This window comes from Carcharhinus amblyrhynchos, chromosome 13, assembly GCF_965287045.1.
Source record: "Carcharhinus amblyrhynchos chromosome 13, sCarAmb.v2.hapA, whole genome shotgun sequence".
In the NCBI taxonomy this organism is placed as follows: Eukaryota; Metazoa; Chordata; class Chondrichthyes; order Carcharhiniformes; family Carcharhinidae; genus Carcharhinus; species Carcharhinus amblyrhynchos.
This window is the reverse complement of record NC_137336.1, coordinates 77350643-77371754: the sequence shown is the minus strand read 5'-3', so window position 1 is coordinate 77371754 and position 21112 is coordinate 77350643. Positions and strand designations below refer to the sequence as shown.

Genomic DNA, 21112 nt, shown 5'->3' with positions numbered 1-21112 from the left:
AGCCAGTGGCATTCTTATCAAAGATACTGGACCCAGTTTCCCGAGGCTGGCCAGAATGTGTCCAGGCGGTGGCTGCCACGGCCAAGTTGGTGGAAGAAAGCAGGAAGCTGACATTTGGGGCACCCTTGACGGTCATTACCCCCCACCAGGTTAGGACTATTTTAAATCAGAGGGCTGGGAGATGGCTGACGGACTCCAGAATCTTGAAGTATGAGGCCATTTTGCTAGATCGGGACGATCTTAAGATAGAGGTCAATTCCTGTCAGAACCCAGCTGAATTCCTCTGGAAGGGGGAAGAAGGCGAGGGACTCGAACATTGCTGTTCGGACATAATAGATCTCCAGAGTAAGGTAAGGGAGGATCTAAGGGACTCCCCTCTTCACACTGGAAAGCGATGGTATATAGACGGATCCTCCCGGGTGGTAAACGGAAAAAGACATAATGGATACGCGATCATTAGTGAAGCTGGCTGGAATTTGGTAGAAAGGGGGCGACTGCCTAATGCCTGGTCTGCCCAGACATGTGAATTATATGCTCTACACCGGGCTCTCAAGGGCTTAGAGGGATTGATAGGGACCATCTACACCGACTCCAAGTATGCGTTCGGGGTGGTACACACTTTTGGAAAAATTTGGAAGGAAAGGGGAATGATAAATAGTAGGGGAAAAGAATTGATACATGAGGAATTGGTTACTAAAATATTAAAAGACCTGCTGGGGCCACGGGAAATTGCTGTGGTCCATGTAAAAGGACACCAGAGAGACAATGGGATAGAGACAAAGGGGAACCAGTTGGCGGACGAACAAGCAAAATTGGCAGGGACGGAGGAGGAGATAGTGGACTGCTTGGTCTGGGTGCCCCAAGTGTCTGAAGTAACAGAAACACCAGCATTTAGCGAGAAGGAAGAAGCCGAGCTAAAATCACTTGGGGGTCAGAAAGATGAAAGAGGGAAATGGACACTACCCGATGGTCGACAACTATTAAACCGACCGATGACCAGAGACATAATTAGTCATCTCTATCGGGGAGGACACTGGGGGACACAGGCGATGTGCGATGCATTTTTGCGTCAGTACGCACATCCCGGTTTATACACTGTGGCTAAGCAAGTCACGAAAGATTGTGTAATTTGTCGGAAGATAAATAAAAAAGGACTGAGACAGAATACGAAGCAAGGAGGGAGAAGCCCAGCCTATAGGCCCTTCGAGTATATCCAAGTGGATTATACCGAACTCCCTCCCATAGGGCGCCTGAAATATCTTTTGGTAATAGTGGACCACTTGACAGGGTGGGTTGAGGCGTACCCAACCGCCACAGCATCGGCGACACAGGTTAGCAAGGTCCTTCTCGAACAAATTATCCCACGATACGGACTCCCCCGGGCCATCGATTCAGACCAGGGGAGCCATTTTACGTCCACTGTCCTACAGAACATAGTGCGGGCAGTGGGGGTAAGCTGGGATTTTCACACCCCTTGGCATCCCCCGTCCTCAGGCAAGGTGGAGAGAATGAATCAGACTATTAAAAAACAGCTGACGAAACTCAGGACGGAGACCGGGTTGCCCTGGACCAAGTGCCTTCCCCTTGCCTTGCTGCAAATAAGAACGCAGCCACGGCGGGACTTGGGGGTGTCCCCATACGAAATAATGTTCGGTCTCCCCTTTAATGGACCAAAAGGGGAACTCCCCACATTCGAGTCCCGCGATGTATTTGTGCATAAATATGTTGAGGTCCTGGGGTCTGCTCTATCTCATTTACGCCAACAGGGACTCCTGGCACAGACACCACCTCTCGAGTTTGCGATACACACCATCAAGCCAGGGCATTGGGTCCTAATCAAGAACTGGAAACTCCGGACTTTAGAACCGATCTGGGATGGTCCCTTCTTGGTACTTCTGACCACGGAAACGGCTATCCGCACGGCTGAGAAAGGCTGGACGCATTACACTCGAGTGAAAGGACCGGTGCCAGAACCAGCAGAAGAAGTGTCTACTCCTGGCCACCACACCGCGAAGGACTGATTGGACTTGATTTTTGATATGTTAATTTGGGCAATATACGGCAATAGCGGGATGTTACTAATAATATGTTTACTCTATGGGGGCATAGGTGTTGGGCAGGCGGCCCAAGTGTACTCCCTTACTATAATCCAATCACCCCAGGCACAGGTAATTGAGATTGACCTTTGCCGAATGGTACCCTGCAAAGACGACCTCACGGGGCAGAAGGGATACCAGGGGAGGGAAATAGAATTACTTGTCTTCGACAAGAACCCAAAGTGTACTAAAAATGAACAGGGGAAAGTAGAATCTTGTCAAGTAGGGGGGTTAAATGAAGACGTTAGGTTAAGGATTCGCGAGAAAATATCACTTGTTCCACGGAAGATCTTTCCCAGAGACTGTAAGCTAAACCAATGTAACCCCCTCTACCTCACCATAAAAAAGTCAGACGACGGTGGGACGGAGGGCCTTGACGGACAAGTTTTTGGGGTCAAGATCAAGGAACACACAGGGAGGGTGGGGGTGGCCCTGTGTTGTGTGCGGGTTACAGTCAAAAAGGCCGAAACCAGGAACTCCTCCGCCCCTAGCCGGGGAGTCTCGGGAGAAATCAGGGTAGTGGAGGTAAAGGATTTAAGAGAGACCATTGAAATAGAAACGGGATTCAGGGAAGCGAACGCCTGGATAGAATGGGTCAAATATACGGTACAAAGTGTCGGAAAGGGTAACTGTTATGCGTGCACCAGTAGCTGGCCAACTCCCCAGGTGGTCCCCTTCCCGCTGGGATGGGATAAAGAACCAGCTGAAATGGAGTGTATGGTGAAACTGTATCAAAACAGAGAGGCTTGGGGAGACCCCACTTGTCGCTCCTTGAGCCTGACATTTCCCCCAATCAAACCGAACAGGGCGTCTCAACCCCCCCTTTTTCCAGAGTAACGGGGATACATCACACCTGTATCACCCGGACTGGGGATGGATTGGACAAGGAAGTGGGAAGCTTCGATAGGTGTGGAACAGTTAAGGAAGTCAGCGACACCACCGAGGGAGGAAACTACTCCCAAATCCAGGTACCTAGAGCTGATCTATGGTGGTACTGTGGGGGGAGGACTTTGAGACCCATTTTACCTCAGAAATGGAAGGGCACTTGTGCACTTATCCAATTGGCCGTACCCTTTACCCTGGCATTCGAACATCAGGGACCCCGTGGAAAAGAACGAGGGAAAAGGAGCCTCCCGGGCTCTTTTGATGAACGAATATATCTGGACGCCATAGGGGTCCCTAGGGGGGTCCCTGATGAGTACAAAGCCAGGAGCCAGATAGCAGCAGGGTTTGAATCCCTGTTCTGGTGGGTGACCATTAACAAGAACGTGGATTGGATCAACTATATCTATTATAATCAACAGAGGTTTGTTAATTATACCCGGAATGCGATAAGCGGGATAGCGGAACAATTGGACGCAACCAGCAGGATGGCCTGGGAAAACAGGCTAGCCCTGGACATGATTCTAGCAGAAAAAGGGGGGGTATGCGTCATGATAGGAACTGAATGCTGCACCTTTATCCCAAATAACACAGCTCCCGATGGGTCAATTACCCGAGCCCTCGAAGGGCTAACGACCCTAGCTAATGAACTAGCTGAGAACTCGGGTACAGACCCAGATCTCACTAGGTGGTTGGAAGCTTGGTTCGGCAAATGGAAAGGAGTAGTAATGTCCGTCCTTGTCTCTTTCATGGTGACGGCAGGGGTATTGGCCGCCTTAGGGTGCTGTATCATCCCTTGTGTTCGGGGGTTGGCTCAGCGGCTAATCGAAACAGCCCTGACTAAGGGGGATGTCCTGAATGGAAAAGTGATAAATATGAATTTAGAGACGGAAGAGAGGATAAGCCTCTTAGACGATAAAACTCTGGATGAACAGGCCCTTGACCTGCTGGAACGCCTGGAACACCAGAAGAATGTCAAAAATTACAAAGCGTAAGAAAAACAGGGGGGATTGTAAGGGATGGTAGTGTAATTTTTGAGTCAAGCCATCTGGGGCGGAAACCATGTCAGAACCGTTATTGTAACCTAAGGGGTTAAACGCTAAGACCAGCAGATGATGAAACACATAGAAAAAGAAGGGAAAAAACATGAGACTGGCAGGCGCCCGGGGTCTTCAGAAAAGAGATAGGAAAACAAACTAATTTACACCATATAAAATAAATGTGTTAGCAATTTACAGGACAATGAAAAAGAGTTAGCTGAATTGATGAGAGATAAAACGATTTAAGCCTTAAAGGGGGTGATTGGATTAGAGTTAATGGGATGTCAACAAGGGAGGAGCTCACTCGGTAAAGGGATTAGGAAGTGGTAACCAATGAAGAAAGGAGGGCTGTCCTATTGTTATCTGGAAAAATGTATATAAACTATGATTGTGTAAAGCAAGGTGTGTGTACCCACGGGACGGCACCCTTTCTTGCAAGATCGAATAAACCGACAGTTAGCTGAACTCATCCGTGTCTTTGATTCAAGGGGGGGGATCATAAAAGTGAGTATCGGACCGTTTCTCACAAGAGTAAACCGCTTTGCTGCAGTCTGGAGTCACATGTAGGCCAGAATAGGTAAAGACAACAAATTTCTTCCTTTGAACCACAGGGGTTTTTATGACAATTGACAATAGTTTCATGCTCATCATCAGATTTTTAATTCCAGATTTTTACTGAGTTTTCACCATTTGCTACGGTGGAATTCCCCAAAACATCACCCTGCATCTAGGTATTAGTAGCCCAGTTACAATACCACACAAGATACTACTGCCTCCCCATAAACAAAGCAGAAGGTGTACAAATGTTCCCTCAGGAAAGTGGGGCAATAGCCAGAGGTCAAGAAATTTAAAAACTAAGTGGCAAAGGAGCTAGAGGGGAAACGTGAGGTTTGTTTTCACACACAGATGTCAAGATCTGGAACGTTCAACCTCAAAACAGTCAATCCCATCAATAATCCCAAAAGGGACTTGGTCGGGTGCCAGAGAATCATGAACTTGCTGCCAAAGCCGATGTGGAACTTGACATGACTGCGCTTTCACAGAGGGCTGAATGGCCTCCTCCTGTGCTGAAGGTTTCTGCCCTGTTTGCACTGCTGTGGGTGGTAAACAAACACTTCCACTTCTCCAGGGATCAGGAGGACCCGCTTGCTTTCCTGCCAGAATAGCAGACCACTCAGAGCTGGATGGAACCAGGGAATGGTGGTGGTGGAGGGCTGGTGGTGTTGGTGGAGAGGGCCGGGGGTGGGGCGGGGGGGGGTGGAGGAGGTGGTGTTGGGGGAGGTGAAAAGAGGGGTATGTGTGTCTGTGCATGCCAGCACATGCATGTGCCGGTGTGTGTGCATGTGCACCTATACGCCTGATCACTTTCTCCACATGCCTCAGAGAGAGAGTTTCAGTAAAGGTCGCAGGTACAGACTGTTGGTTTTCTTTCCCTTGCCAGCGGGTTGGCACAACACATAAGCAGGCTGCTCAACCCAACCAGTCCATGTCACAGTTATTGATCTTGTGACCTGAGTCACACCGACATGGAATGGCTCCAAATTTTACCGCACGGAGACAGGCCATTCAGCCCCACTGATCTGGCACAGTGTTTAGGCCCTACACCAGCCTCCCACATCACTTCATCTCATCCAATCCAATCTGCAAATGTTTTGCTTCCTTTCTCCCTTACGTGTTGATTTAGCTTTTCCTGAAAAGACAATCCACACTGTTCATCCTCAACCACTACCCTGTGGCAGTCAGCTCCACGTTCTGGGTAAAGAAGTTTCTCCTGAATTCCCAAGTGGATTTCATTGGTGATTCTCTTGTGTGGAGTCTGCACATTCTCCCAGTGTCTGCGTAGGTTTCCTCCGGGTGCTCCAGTTTCCTCCCACCATCTGAAAGACGTACTGGTTAGCTGCACTGGCCATGCTAAATTCTCCCTCAGTGACCCTGACATGCACCAGAGTGTGACGATGAGGAGATTTTCACAGTAACTTCATTGCAGTGTTAATGTAAACCTGCCAGTGACATCAATAAATAAACTCAAAAAAAACTTTAATTTTGTGCGCCTGAGAGAGGGAGAGTTTCCACAGTCCACCCATGACCCTTCCTACCTGATAGTAGTAATCGTCCAGGTAGGGGTCTGCGCTCTGTAGCTGCATCATTTGGATCTTACTGACCCACTCTTTCTCTCGCTGGGTCATCAGATTGCCGTAGGGGTCCTTCTTCATCTGCTCATGATAACTGCCTCTGCCGTGCCTGTCGCCTGCAGAGCCATTCTGTCCTCGGTGCTGGCTGAGAGTGAGCAAATGAGTAAGGAAGGGAAAAAGAGAATGAGAGTGTAGGTGGGGAAACTATAAGCAATTCTGTAGAACTGTAAGCAATACTCTAGAACTGTACACAGTATTCCAGCTGAGGTCTAAACCTGCCCTGCCATCTTCAATGATTGATGCACCTGTACACTCAGGACCTTTTGCTTCTGCACCCCTTTCAAAATTTAAGAAGCCCCTTATCATCCATGGTAGCAATTGGAGTCAATCTCCTCTAGACCCTTTCCAAGGGCCGTTCCTAAATTCTCATACACAGAACTGCACAACCTCCTCCAAGCTGAAGCCCCTCGTCCCTGATACTATCCCATAAATCCCACCATCCCCCACTCACACCCTCCTCCAAGGCCCCTCGCAGTCATGCTGAAGCGTGGAACCTGCAACTGGACATGCCGAGGGAGGAGTTACTTACTTCCTGGAGTTCTGTAGCTGGAGTCGTTGGTTGAGGAGACGACGGTGCTGGGGGTGAAGGTGAGTGGTGTCCGCTCGGAACATGGACTGGGAAGACCTAAAAAGATTAGCAGTCGAGTAAACAGCATGCATTGATCCTACGTTCTTTCACAGAGCAAAACCACACCTCCCGAGGTGTTTCACAGGAGCGATAGGGTGAGCTTTGGTGAGGGCGACATGGTGGCACAGTGGTTAGCACTGCTGCTTCACAGCTCCAGGAACCTGGGTTTGATTCCCGCCTTGGGTCACTGTCTGTGTGGAGTTTGCACATTCTCCTCGTGTCTGCGTGGGTTTCCTCCAGACGCTCTAGTTTCCTCCCACAGTCCAAAGACGTGCAGGTTAGGTTGATTGCCCATGCTAAAATGCCCCTCAGTGTCCTGAGATGCGTAGGTTAGAGGGATTAGCGGGTAAATGTGTAGGGATATGGGGGTAGGGCCTGGATGGGATTGTGGTCGGTGCAGACTCAATGGGCCAGATGGCCTCTTTCTGCACTGTAGGGTTTCTATGATTCACCATCTCAGGATGTCCCTAAGAGTTTCACAGACAACGGGAGTTGTCACAAAATTATAGGACGTTATGAAAATAAACTGCAAGAGCAGGTCAGAGGCGAGGAATACAGTGATGAGTAACTCAACCCCTGACTACCCCAAGCTTGTCCATCATCTGGGCACAAGTCAGGAGTGTGAAGAATACTCCCACTTGCCTGGATGGGCGCAGCTCCAGCAACACTCAAGAAGCTTGAAACCATCCAGGACGAAGCACCCTGCTTGGAGGCATCACATCAACAAACATTTACTCCCTCCAATACCAACGCTCAGAAGCAGCAGTGTGTACTATCTACAAGAGACACTGCAGCAATTCACCAAAGATCCTTAGATAGCAACTTCCAAACCCACAACTAATTCCATCTAGAAGAACAGCTACTTCCATCTAGAAGAACTTCCATCTAGAAGGGCAGCAGATACATGGGAGCACCATCACTGCAAGTTCCTTCCAAGCCAAGCATCATCCTGACTTGGAAATACATCGCCGTTCCTTCACTGTCGCTGGGTCAAAATCCTGGAATTCCCTCTCTAACGGCACTGTGGGTCCATCCACAATGGACTGCAGCAATTCAAGAAGGTAGCTCCTTCTCCTAGCCATGGGCAATAAATGCTGGCCAGCCAGCTACACTCATGTTCTATGAATGAATTTCAAAAATATGTTCACCAGATGTGAAACTGAGAAACAAAATTAATTTGCTCCGAGGCAAAAACTGACTGAGGCCCGCATTTAATTTCAGAAAATGCTGTGTTAGCTTGAATCCTTTTTGAGAATATTGGTCCACATTTCCAGTTAGCGTTTGTGCTGCTGGAACACAAAGACACATTGTGCAGCAAAACCCGTGACCAGTACCATCTAGAAGCACTAATTCAACAGATACATGAGAACACCAGCAACTGGAAGTTCTGCTCCAAGCCAAACATCATCCTGACTTGGAAATCTATCACCATTCCTTCACAGACACTGGATCCCTAAGGTATTGTGGGTCAATCCACAGCACGTGGACTGCAGCAATTCAAGGTGGCAACTCACCACCATCTTCTCAAGGGCAACTAAGGATGGGCAATAATACTAGTTAGCCATGTCCCATGAATGATTACAAAAAATGTTTTTTTTGCACAAGTTAAAATCAAACAAATGTATTTTTTAAACCATGTCTGGGCAGCAATTAAGAGAAAGGAAAAATAGTTACCAGGATGTTCTTTAATAAGGATACTGAGCAAGCGAGAGAGAGGCAGCCATCCGTAGGAATCAGTTCAGCCACAGATTGTGGGAGGAGAGGGGGGCGGTGAGTCCAGGGGGAGCAAGGAACGCGGGGCCAGGTGGGGGGAGGCAGGGAGGAAGGAACTCAGGGCTGGGAGTACACTCACCTGAAGAAGGAGCAGCACTCCAAAACCTCGTGATTCTAAATAAACCTGTTTGGACTTTTAACTGGTGTTGTGAGGCTTCTTACTGTGCCCACCCAAGTCCAATGTCAGCATCTCCACATCAGATCTTATACTCCACCATGCAGAATCAACATGAGTTAAACACGAAGTAACAGTGAAACTGTTGTTAGACACCCTACAAATTACACTGCGGGGTGAGGGGGGATTTCAGTTCTCATTCAAAGCAGCTCTAATCAACATGTTCCCTGGGTATGATCTTAACTCAAAAGATGCACTGTTCCAGATTTCTCTCAAACCCATTCTCATGTCAGCTCCATTGGTTTATTTTCCAGCTAACCTCAACCTCCTACTGAGACTGTGCTACTCATGTGGCCTCTCAGCCAAGCCTCTGAGCTTCTCCGAATCCCAAGGTTCAGCAGCACTCACGGCATCCTTTCAGCTGCGTCGAGCTGACCTTCCTCTTTGTCCACCCTTGACTAACTGTTCACTAACTGCTGCTTACGGATCCTTGAATTGAATAACAGGGTTCAACTGCCTCTGCTCTGAGGCACAAAGGTGCATTATACACCTTAAATGTTACAAACTCCAGTTAACCAAGGCTCCCTCCCCAGTATCAAAATGTCAAAACCGCAGGCAAAAAATATCCAAAAAAGTTTCATCGTGGTGCCCACAGCTGAGTATCACAGACCACCCCCCCCCCCAACCCAATGTTCTCCCCATTCCCACGGTACCTGATGTTCTGCAGGTGTCCTGCTGTGGCTGGGTTGAAGTACGGCCGGAAACCGGTGACGGGTGGCATCATCTGTCCAATCCTGCTTTGCAGCAGGTTAGCATTCATGGCCGTCAGCTGGCTCCCCACCAAACCTGGGACTCGGGCAAAGTGACTGGGGGACATCCTCCCAGTCTGCTGCTGTGGATGGAACAAGACACAAAGTTAAACACACAGACACCGAGGCGCCAGGCTGCTCGGGGGTCAACAAATGGCAAGGTCAAACGCACAGCCCAAGGGTCACGTCTGCCAGGAGTCAACAAGGTCAAACAACCAGACGCACACACCCAGCAAAATGCAACCACATCTATTCACCCTGCCACATACCTATGTAGCCCCCAATACACACGCGCACACATGTAGGCATACGTCCCCTCTCCCAGCCCCCATCACACAAATTACCCTCCCAAACACCTACACAAGTACCCAGCTATGCCCACAAACAAACCCACCTACACACGCACCCATCTAGCCCCACAAACACCACAGAGGTTCAGTTAGCTAAGCGGGACCAAGATGATTTCAGACACAGATAAAACAGGATTCTTCGAGACAGGATTTACTCCCCCTTGGATCTAAGATGATGTTTAGCATGGCTTTATGAAGGGGAGATCATGTCTCACCAACTTGATTGAGTTTTTTGAGGAAGTAACAAAGATGATTAATGAGGATGGAGCAGTGGATGTTGTCTACATGGACTTCAGTAAGGTCTTTCACAAGGTCCCTCATGGCACACTGGTGCAGAAGGTGAAGTCACATGGGATCAGAGCTGAGCTGGAAAGGTGGATATACAACTGGCTCATTCATAGAAGACAGGGAGTAGCAATGGAAGGATGCGTTTCTGAATGGAGGGTTGTGTTAAGTGGCGTGCTGGTACCTTTGCTATTCATAATATATATATACATATAAATGATTTGGAGGAAAATGTAACTGGTTTGATTAGTAAGTTTGCGGATGACACAAAGGTTGGTGGATTTGCGGAAGTGATGAAGACCATCAGAGGATACAGCAGGATATAGGTCAATTGGAGACTTGGGCGGAGAGATGGCAAATGGAGTTTAATCCAGACAAATGGAAGGTCTAATGCAGATGAGAAATATACAATAAATGGCAGAACCCTTAAGTGTATTGATAGGCAGAGGGATCTGGGTGTAAAGGTACACAGGTCACTGAAATTGGCAATGCAGGTGGAGATAGTAGTCAAGAAGGCATATGACATGCTTCTTCTGAGTTTAAAAATTGGCAAGTCAAGTTGCAGCTTTACAGAGCCTTAGTTAGACCACACTTGGAATATAGTGTTCAATTCTAGTCGCCAGACTACCAGAAGAATGTGGAGACTTTGGAGAGGGTACAGAAAAGATTTACCAGGATGTTGCCTGGTATGGAGGGCATTAGCTGTGAGGAGAGGTTGGAGAAACTTAGTTTGTCTCACTGGAACATCGGAGGTTAAAGGGCAACTTGACAGAAGTCTACAAGATTATGATATTGGATAGTCGGAAGCTTTTTCCCAGGACGGAAGAGTCAATTACTAGGGGGCATAGGTTTAAGGTACGAGGGACAAGGATTAAAGGAGATGTATGAGTTTTTTTTTTACACGGAGGGTAGTGGGTAGCTGAAACTTGGGGGAGGTAGTGGAAGCAGATACGATAGTGACTTTTGCATCTTGACGAATACACGAATAGGATAGGAATAGGTGGATATGGTCCCGGAAGGGTATGGGGTTTTAGTTCAGTCAGGCAGCATGACCAGTGCAGGCTTGGAGGGCCAAAGGGCCTTTTCCTGTGCTGTGATTTTCTTTGTTCTCCACCTTGTTTTCTGTGGATGACACAGTGGCTAACGATGCTGCCTCACACAGCCAGGGATCCAGGTTCAATTCCAGCCTTGGATCACTGTCTGTGTGGAGTCTGCACATTCTCCCCATTGTCTGTGTGGGTTTCCCCCAGATGCTCTGGTTTCCTCCCACAGTCCAAAGATGTGCGGGTTCGGTTGATTGGCCATGCTAAATTGACGCGAGTGTCAGGGGATTAACAGGGTAAATATGAGAGGTTACAGGAATAGGACCCTGGTGGGATTGTGGTTGGTGCAGACTTGGTGGACAAAATGGCTTCCTTCTGCACTGTAGGAATTCTATGATTCTAACCCCTCTGGGGGAGTAAGTTTAAAAGCGAGAGGCACCTTCACCACCTGCTATTCCTGTTTCATAAAAACCTTACAGATGTTGGACTCCGCCCTCCCCCCAGTAAACCCTATAGATAAGCACCAACTGCATTAACTCAAATGAGAAGCTCCAACTGCCTTGTGCGGCATTAAGTTGGGAGAATGGTGAGCATGCGGCTGGACTCTTGTTTGAAGCCAGGCTCCTCATGGTTTCAGATTAACCTGCCCCATGCAATCCCAACGCTTGCTTGCATTTCCGAATTGCATTTTGTTTTTCGTCCTGACAGTTTTGCAATCAACTTTTTCTTTCATATGAAAGAAAGGATTACATCAAGAAATTTCTGAGAGTTTGGTTTGAAATTGGAGAAGTGATGGGAAGGGAGTGTGAATGTACCTTGGATATCCTGTTAACCTGAGAAAATGATCAGGTCCCTTTTACTATAGGGAACTGTAGGGCTGAGCAATGATAATTTTCAAGTTTATTCATGTCACAAATAGGCTTGCATTTGCACTGTAATGAAGTTACTGTGAAAGTCCCCTAGTCGCCACACTCTGGTGCGTGTTCGGGTACACAGAGTCAATTTAGCATGGCCAACACACCTAACCTGCACATCTTTGGACTGTGGGAGGAAACCAGAGCACTCGGAGGAAACCCACGAGACACACGGAGAAAGTGCAGACTCCACACAGTCAGTGACCCAAGCCAGGAATCGAACCCAGGTCCCTGATGCTGTGAGGCAGCAGCTCTAACCACTGTGTTGTCATCATAGCTGGGAAGTGCAGATAACCGAGTTAGCCTGAGACACGGGCTGAAGTTTCTTTGGCAGTAGAGTACTTGAATAGTTAATTATTTTTTCTTTGGAGTCACACAAATGGATCTTCTGGGAGCACCAGGACAGGAGACTCTAGCCAACGCTCACCAGTGAAGAGGCTCTCGCTAAAGACAAACATTTGTACCTGTGTTTGACTCTGAGTTGCACTGCTTCCATACACAGGATCGTTAAACCTTTTTCATTCATATGTGGGACATGTGCATCGCTAACTGGCCAGCATTTATCACTCATCTCTAGTTGGCCCTTGGAGAACATTTGAGAGTCAACCACATTGCTGGGGCTCTGGAGTCACATGGAGGCCAGACCAGTTCAGGACAGCAGATTTCCTTCAATATTGGGCATTCTTGAACCAGATGGGTTTTTCCAACAATGGTTTCATGGTCATCAATAGATTCTTAATTCCAGATATATTTTATTAAATTCAAATTCTACCAGCTACTGTGGCGGGATTCGAACCTGGGTCCCCAGAACATTATCTGAGTTTCTGGATCAATAGTCTAGCAATAATACCACTCAGCCACTGCCAACCCAAAATCCATCATCAACAGCTTGAGCAGCAGTTGAAAACATTGAGCTGAAAGTATCACCCGAACAGAGACTTGAACCCTAGACACTCAGTTTAAACGTCTGATGATCTACCAACAGCTATTCCAAATCAATTTCATCATTTGAAAGTTGGGGATGAATCTGGGTCATTCAGTTGCTTTTATTCAATGTACCTGTCAGTCAGTCCCGCAGTGTCTGAGGCCAGGCCTGACGACTTCTCTCTTTCCAGTCCCCGCTTGCCCACCCTCTGAATCCCACCAGAACATTCCAGCAGCAGGCCATAGTACACTTGTAAGCTTCTCACAGCACACTTGGGAACCACTGCCCTGAAGGACTTTAATGAACCAGATGGGATCTTTACGACGATCTACAATGGCTTTGTAGTCATCATTTATCTTTGAATTCCAGACTTTTATTTAATTCAAATTTCACAAATCGCTGTGGTGGGATTCAAACCCAAGTCATCAGAGCATTACCCTGGGTCTCTGGATTACTAGTCCAACAACCACTAAACCACTGCCTCCCAACCATGCAGTCTCATGGCATCAAGTCAAACATGGCTAAGGAAACCGACACATTGTCACATAGCCTATCCCTGCAATCCCACTTCAGCTGATGAATCAGTACACCTCCAGGTTGAATACCGCTTGGAGGGAGCACTGAGGCTGGCAAGGGTGCAGAATAAACTCTGAGTGGGAGACTTCACTGCCAATCATTAAGAGTAGCTCGGTAGTACCACCACAGATAGAGCTGGCCATGCCCAAAAGGAAACAGTAACACGCACTGCTGCCTCACAGCGCCAGGGAACCGGGTTCAATTCCGGCCTCAGTCACTGTGTGGAGTTTGCACATTCTCCCCGTGTCTGCATGGGTTTCCTCCCACACTCCAAAGATGTGCAGGTTAAGTTGATTGGCCATGCTAAATTGACCTGAGTGTCAGGGCAATAGTTGGGTAAATATGAGAGTTTACAGGAATTAGGTTGGGTGGGATTGTGTTTGGTGTTGACTGAATAGGCCGAATGGCCTCCTTTTGCACTGCAGAGATTCTATCACACAGCTCCTGTACTGGGGCTACAGTAGTTGGTGAGGGAATCAACAAGAGGGAAAAACATTCTTCACCTTATCTTCACCAACCTGCCTGGCACAAATGCATCTCTCCATGACAGTATCGGTAGGAGTAACCACCACATCACTCATAGAGACAAAGTCCTGCCTTCTCAATAAAGGTACCCGCTATCGTGTTGTGGGGCACTACCACCGTGTTGAATGAGATAGACTTCACACAAATTTAGCAACACAAGGCTGGCCATCTCTGAGGTGCTGTGGGCCATCAACAGCACAATCTGTAACCTTATGGCCTCTTCAGACCACCATTACCACCAAGACAAGGAATCAACCCTAGTTCAATGGAGATGCCAACCTGGTGAAGCTACAAGACTGGACTCCATGCATGCCAAACAGCATGAACAGCAAGCAACAGAGCTAAACCATCCCACAACCAATGGATCAGGCCAGAGTTCCTCAGTCGTGAGCGGTGGTGGACAATTAAACAACTCACTGGAGGAGGAAGCTTCACAGATATCCCCATCCTCAATGATGGAGGAGTCCAGCATGCCAGCACAGAAGGATGTAGCATTCACAACAGTCTTCAGCCAGGATTGCAAAGTGGATGATCCATCTTGGCTTCCACTGGAGTTCCTAGCGTCACAGATGTCAGTCTTCAGCCAATTCAATTTACTCCACGCGGTATCAAGAAACAGCTAAGGAACTGGATACTGCAAAGACTATGAGCCCTGACAATATTCCAGCAATAGTAGTGAATGTTTGTTGCTGCAAAACTTGCTATTCCTCTCGCCAAGCTGTTCCAATTCAGCTACAACACTGGCATCAACCAAGAAATGTGGTAAACAGGACAAACCCCAACGTAGCCAATTACCGCCCCATCAGTCTCCTCTCGATCAAGTGATGTAAGGGGTAATCAATGGTGCTATTAAGCAGTACTTGCTTCACAATGATACGCTAACACTCAGTTTGTGTTCTGCCAGGGTCATTCAGCTCCTGACCTTATGCCAGTATTGGCTCAAGCATGGGCAAAACAGCAGAATGTCAAAAGTGAGATAAGAGTGACTGCCCTTGACATCAAGATAGCAGTGTAGCATCAAGGAGCCCTAGCAAAACTGAAGTCACGGGATTCGGGGGGGAAGTTCTCTGCTGGTTGGAGTCATACTTGGCACAAAGGAAGATGGTTGTGGTGGTTGGAAGTCAATCATCTCAATTTCAGGACATCACTGCGGGAGTTCCTCAGTTTAGTATCCAAGGCCCAACCATTTTCAGCTGTTTCATCAATAACCTTCCTTCAATCACAAGATCAGAAATGCAATGTTCACTGATGATTGCACAATGTTCAGCACCATTTGCGACTCCTCATAGTGAAGCAGTCCATGCCTGAAAGCAGCAAGATATGGACAATATCGATCGAGGCTTCGGATGACATTCGTGCCACAGAAGTATCAAGCAACGATTATGTCGAACAATAGAGGGTCTAACCATTGCCCCTTAACATTATCATTGATGTATAATCCCCCACTATCAACACCTTAGGGATTACCATTGACCAGAAACTAAACTTGACTGGCAATAGAAATCCTGTGGCAACAGTAACCGGTCAGGAACTAGCAATCCTATAGTGAGTAACTCACCTCCTGACTCCCCAAAGCCTGTCCACAAACCAGAAGTCACGAGTGTAATGGAATACCCTCCACTTGCCTGGACGAGCGCAGCTCTAACCACTCTCAAGAAGTTTGACACCGTCCAGGACAAAGCAGTCCCCTCGACTGACATCCCTTCCATGAACATTCATCCCCTTCCACCACTAATGTACAGCAGCAGCAGTGTGTATCATCTACAAAATGCACTGCAGAAACTAGCCAAGCCCCTTTAAGTAACACCTTCCAAATCTACGACCTCTACCAGCCGAAAGGACAAGAGCAGCAGACACCTGGGAACACCACCAGCTGGGAATTCTGCTGCGAGTCACTCACCATGCTGATTTGGAAACTTATCGCCATTCCTTCACCATTGAGTCAAAGTCCTAGAATTCCCTAACAACACTCTGGGTATAAGTACAACCTATGAACTGCAGCAGCTCAAGGAGACAGCCCACCATCACCTTCCCAAGGGCATTAGGGATGAATAATAAATGCTGGCCCAGTATGCAATGCTCACATCCCATAAAAAAATTTAAAAATCCCTCAGAGGACAGAGGAGTGCTTCTAATAGCCAAAACCTGCTCTACATCATGAGCCCTGCACTGTGCCAGACGTGAACAGAACAGACAAGACAGCAGTCAGGGGTTAAGGTGACACAGTGGCTAACGTGGTAGCCTCTGTGGTCAAGGTTGAGCAACAATGGTTAAGCAACAGTGTTTGAGGTGGCCAGGGACAGGTTCAATTCCTACCTTGTGTCACTGTTTGTGAGGAAACTGCACATTCTCCCCGTGTCTGTGTGGGTTTCCTCCCACAGTCCAAAAGAAGTGCCGGTTAGGTGGACTGGCCATGCTAAATTCTCGCTCTGTGTACCCAAACAGCCAGAGTGTGGCAACTCAGGGATTTTCACAGTAATTTAATTGCAGTGTTAACGTAAGCCTACCTGTGACACTATTAAATAAATAAACTATTAAAAAATTATACCGTGTTATCCAATTGCATCAATTGGTCATTCCTAACATAATGTACCTGTGCCGTTCCGAGTAGAAGTGGGTTCAGCATTTGGGTGACGCCGCCTTGGAAATGGTGGGCACGCAATGAGGAATTCTGGAGAAGGAGGGGGAGGGGGCGTGTGTGTGGTAGAAAAGAAAATAGATAGCAGGTAAATGGCAAGATCCAATGATATTCCCATAACAACAGAGGAATCTGCTCCCAAAGCTTTCGCAGTGACAAGGGTGAAGATCAGCCACATGACAGCTCCATCCGTACAGTACCCGATTATGCTTGGACCATCGCAGTCTGTCCCATGCCATCTGGCCATGTACCTTCGCCAACAGCCTAGCTCTGCCAGCTGGCCATTCTGTGCCCGTGCCAAACACTCTTCCTCCTCTGGCCCCACATACAAAAATCCCCCCTCATTTTTATCCTCCTCGAATTTTCCCCTTCCTCCGCAACCATGCGGTGTCTCTCATCTTCCATATCCACCCCCCCCACCACTGCACGCTATCTGTGCACTCTTCCTAAGTTTTCCCCCACTCTTCCTCCCCGCACCCTCAACACTTGGCTCACCGCAACATTCAGCAGCTGGGTAGGCGACATCCTCTCTTTGAAGGGGGCTGAGAATCGCTGGTGAATTGGAGCTCGCACGTGGACGGGAGTGGGGCACAGTATGGATGGCTGAAAGAGAGGAGAGAGATCAGTGACACTTAGAAAATAACCCTCTGGGGCGATGAAGACAGCAACTTGCATTTAATATAGCAAGGCATTGGGTGTATCAGTCATTATTTCATATTTTGCTGTGGCCCTGTGAATCACCTCAGTTCCTAGGCATTCAGGAGTTTAACCTCGCTGATTTGTGCTTCTTCAAGTTCAAAGCTTGCATTTGTCTGCACTCAAATCTGTGTCACAGTTTTGTCTGCCCTTTTGATTTTAACCGTGTAGTTTTATTGGAACCCAGCTCCATCATCAGGTGAGTCTGATGAAGTAGTAGCGCTCAAAAGCTCGTGATACCAAATAAACCTCTTGGACTTTAACCTGGTGTTGTGAGACTTCTTACTGGAAGAGTGCAGAGATCAGAGGCCTGCAGGAGTCACAGGGATAGGGAGGTTTGTAGGGACTGGAGGGAGTTACAGAGATAAGGAAGGATGAGAGACCTTGGAAGTGTTTGAACACCCAGCCTGCCAACCCCTGCTACACTGCCATGGAGTTCGGAAGATATGGCCCAAAGTGAGAGGACAATACAGAGACTATTGTAACAGTCAAATTTGATTCAGGGCACACAGGCATTGGAGTTGGAGAGTAAGGAAATCTTGCTGCCATTGTGCAGAAGCAGGCACAGTAAGACTTTGAACAGAGGAGGAACTGTAAACCGGAGGCAACATACCTGCTGGCTGCTGAGGTGGCTCATGTGCTTGGGGGGTGTTCCGATCGGGGCTGTCCGCACAGGGGGGCTCCCAATCACAGGGGAGGAAGACCGGGGAGGGGGTGCACGGTCCGACAGGTCCCGCTCTTCATCATGGCCCAAGAGAGGCCTCTTGGGCAAAATGGAGTCCTTGGATCCAGACAGCATCCGGTTCTCCTATAGGAGGAGGAGGAGGAGGGGAACGTGAAACAGCTTAGCATCAAATTACAGGTTACATAAGAACAGCAGAAGACCATTCAGCCCTCTTGAGACTGCTACACAGGAACAGGAGACGACCATTCAGCCCTCTTGAGACTGCTACACAGGAACAGGAGGAGGCCATTCAGCCCTCTTGAGACTGCTACACAGGAACAGGAGGAGACCATTCAGCCCTCTTGAGACTGCTACACAGGAACAGGAGGAGGCCATTCAGCCCTCTTGAGACTGCTACACAGGAACAGGAGGAGGCCATTCAGCCCTCTTGAGACTGCTACACAGGAACAGGAGACCATTCAGCCCTCTTGAGACTGCTACACAGGAACAGGAGGAGGCCATTCAGCCCTCTTGAGACTGCTACACAGGAACAGGAGGAGACCATTCAGCCCTCTTGAGACTGCTACACAGGAACAGGAGGAGACCATTCAGCCCTCTTGAGACTGCTACACAGGAACAGGAGGAGGCCATTCAGCCTTCTTGAGACTGCTACACAGGAACAGGAGGAGGCCATTCAGCCCTCTTGAGATTGCTACACAGGAACAGGAGGAGACCATTCAGCCCTCTTGAGATTGCTACACAGGAACAGGAGGAGACCATTCAGCCCTCTTGAGACTGCTACACAGGAACAGGAGGCGGCCATTCAGCCCTCTTGAGACTGCTACACAGGAACAGGAGGAGGCCATTCAGCCCTCTTGAGACTGCTACACAAGAACAGGAGACCATTCAGCCCTCTTGAGACTGCTACACAGGAACAGGAGGAGACCATTCAGCCCTCTTGAGATTGCTACACAGGAACAGGAGGAGGCCATTCAGCCCTCTTGAGATTGCTACACAGGAACAGGAGGAGACCATTCAGCCCTCTTGAGACTGCTACACAGGAACAGGAGGAGACCATTCAGCCCTCTTGAGATTGCTACACAGGAACAGGGGGAGGCCATTCAGCCCTCTTGAGACTGCTACACAGGAACAGGAGGAGGCCATTCAGCCCTCTTGAGACTGCCACACGGGAACAGGAGGAGGCCATTCAGCCCTCTTGAAACTGCTACACAGGAACAGAAGGAGGCCATTCAGCCCTCTGGAGACTGTTACAGAGGAACATGAGGCCTCTCAGCCCCTCGAGCCTGTATTACAGAGACTGGAGGAGGCCCATTCAGCCCCTCTCAAGCCCATTACACAGGAACAGGAAGTGGCCATTCAGCCCCTTGAGCCTGTTACACATGAACAAGAGGAAAACTTTCAGAGTCCTCGAGCCTATTGTACAGGAAAAGGAGAAGGCCACTCAATGTCCTGCAGACTCTCACCTTAAGAAACGAGCAAATCATTCATGTCATTGAGCTTGATATATTAGGAAAAAACTTCCAGCCACTTGAGGCCATGAAAAAGGAACAGATTATAAGGACAACACAAGATGAAAAACAAGAACAGGTATTACATGTTGAGCCTGCTCTACTATTCAATACGATCATGGCTGATCATCTGTTCAACTGTACACTTCGGCCTCTACCTCATGTCCTCTGATCTCCAAAACCCTGGATACATAAGATTTAAATATACTTAACAATGGAGCGTACACAACCCTCTGATAGACCATTCCCAAAACTCAACTCTCAGTGAGGAAACTTTGCCTCATCTCAGTCTGAAATCACTGTCTCTCATTCTGAGACTGTGCCTGTGTCCTAAATTCCCCTGCCAAGGAAAACAATCTCACAGTGTCTCATCCTATCCAGCCCCTCCAGAATCTTGGAGGTTTCAATCACATTCTTTGAGCGTATGTTTGCCCTGCAATGTAAAGCTCAGTGAACTGAGCCTCTCACCTCAGGGAACAATCCAATAAACCTCTGCTGGACCACCTTCAATGGAAGCATACCAGTCCTTAAATACAAGGCCAAAACTGTCATAAGAACATAAGAAATAGGAGCAGGAGTAGGCCACCTAGCCCTTCGAGCCTGCCCCGCCATTCAATAAGATCATGGCTGATCTGTCGTGGCTCAGTTCCACATTCCCGCCCTCTCCCCATAACCCTTAATCCCCTCGCTTATCAAAAACCCATCTTAAAAATATTTAGCAAGGCAGCCTCCACCACTTCAACGGGCAGAGAATTCCAGAGATTCACCACCCTTTGAGTGAAGAAGTTCCTCCTCAACTCCGTTCTAAACCACCCCCCTTTTATCTTGAGGCTGTGCCCCCTAGTCCTACTGTCTTTTTTGAGCGGGAAGAGTCTTTCCACCTCTATCCTATCCATCCCATTCATCATCTTATACGTCTCAATGAGATCTCCCCTCATTCTTCTAAACTCTAATGAGTACAAGCCCAGTTTATTCAGCCTCTCCTCATAGCTCAATCCCCTCAACTCCGGTATCAGCCTAGTAAACCTCCTCTGCACTCCCTCCAAGGCCAAAATATCTTTGCGCAGGTGCGGTGCCCAAAACTGCACACAGTACTCCAGCTGTGGCCTCACCAATGCCCTATACAGCTGCAGCAAGACCTCCCTACTTTTATATTCAATCCCCCTCGCTATGAAGGCCAGCATCCCATTCGCCTTCCTGACCACCTGCTGCACCTGCAAGCTGGGTTTTTGCGACTCATGCACAAGGACCCCAAGGTCCCTCTGCACCGTCGCCTGCTGCAGTTTCACTACAATAATTCAAATACAGTCTCACCCAGGCCTGAGACAATGGCAGCAAGATTTTCTTACTCTTGGACTCAAACTCCCTTGCAGTTTAGGCCAACATACGATTGGTCTTCCTAATTGCTCGCCTCGATGCTAACGTTGTGTCC

The 21112-nt window shown here is 48.3% G+C and overlaps 1 protein-coding gene across 1 annotated transcript in view; it reads right to left on the bottom strand.

Annotated features, from left to right (window-relative positions):
- The window catches only part of LOC145352000 (protein PAT1 homolog 1-like), a 63737-nt gene that overhangs the window by 29565 nt on the left and 13060 nt on the right, over window positions 1–21112 (bottom strand). Inside the window, 6 exon segments of the mRNA XM_080201858.1 lie at window positions 6115–6295; window positions 6740–6835; window positions 9440–9618; window positions 16747–16824; window positions 17287–17394; window positions 18101–18295. Coding sequence (XP_080057984.1) covers window positions 6115–6295; window positions 6740–6835; window positions 9440–9618; window positions 16747–16824; window positions 17287–17394; window positions 18101–18295 — 837 coding nt within the window.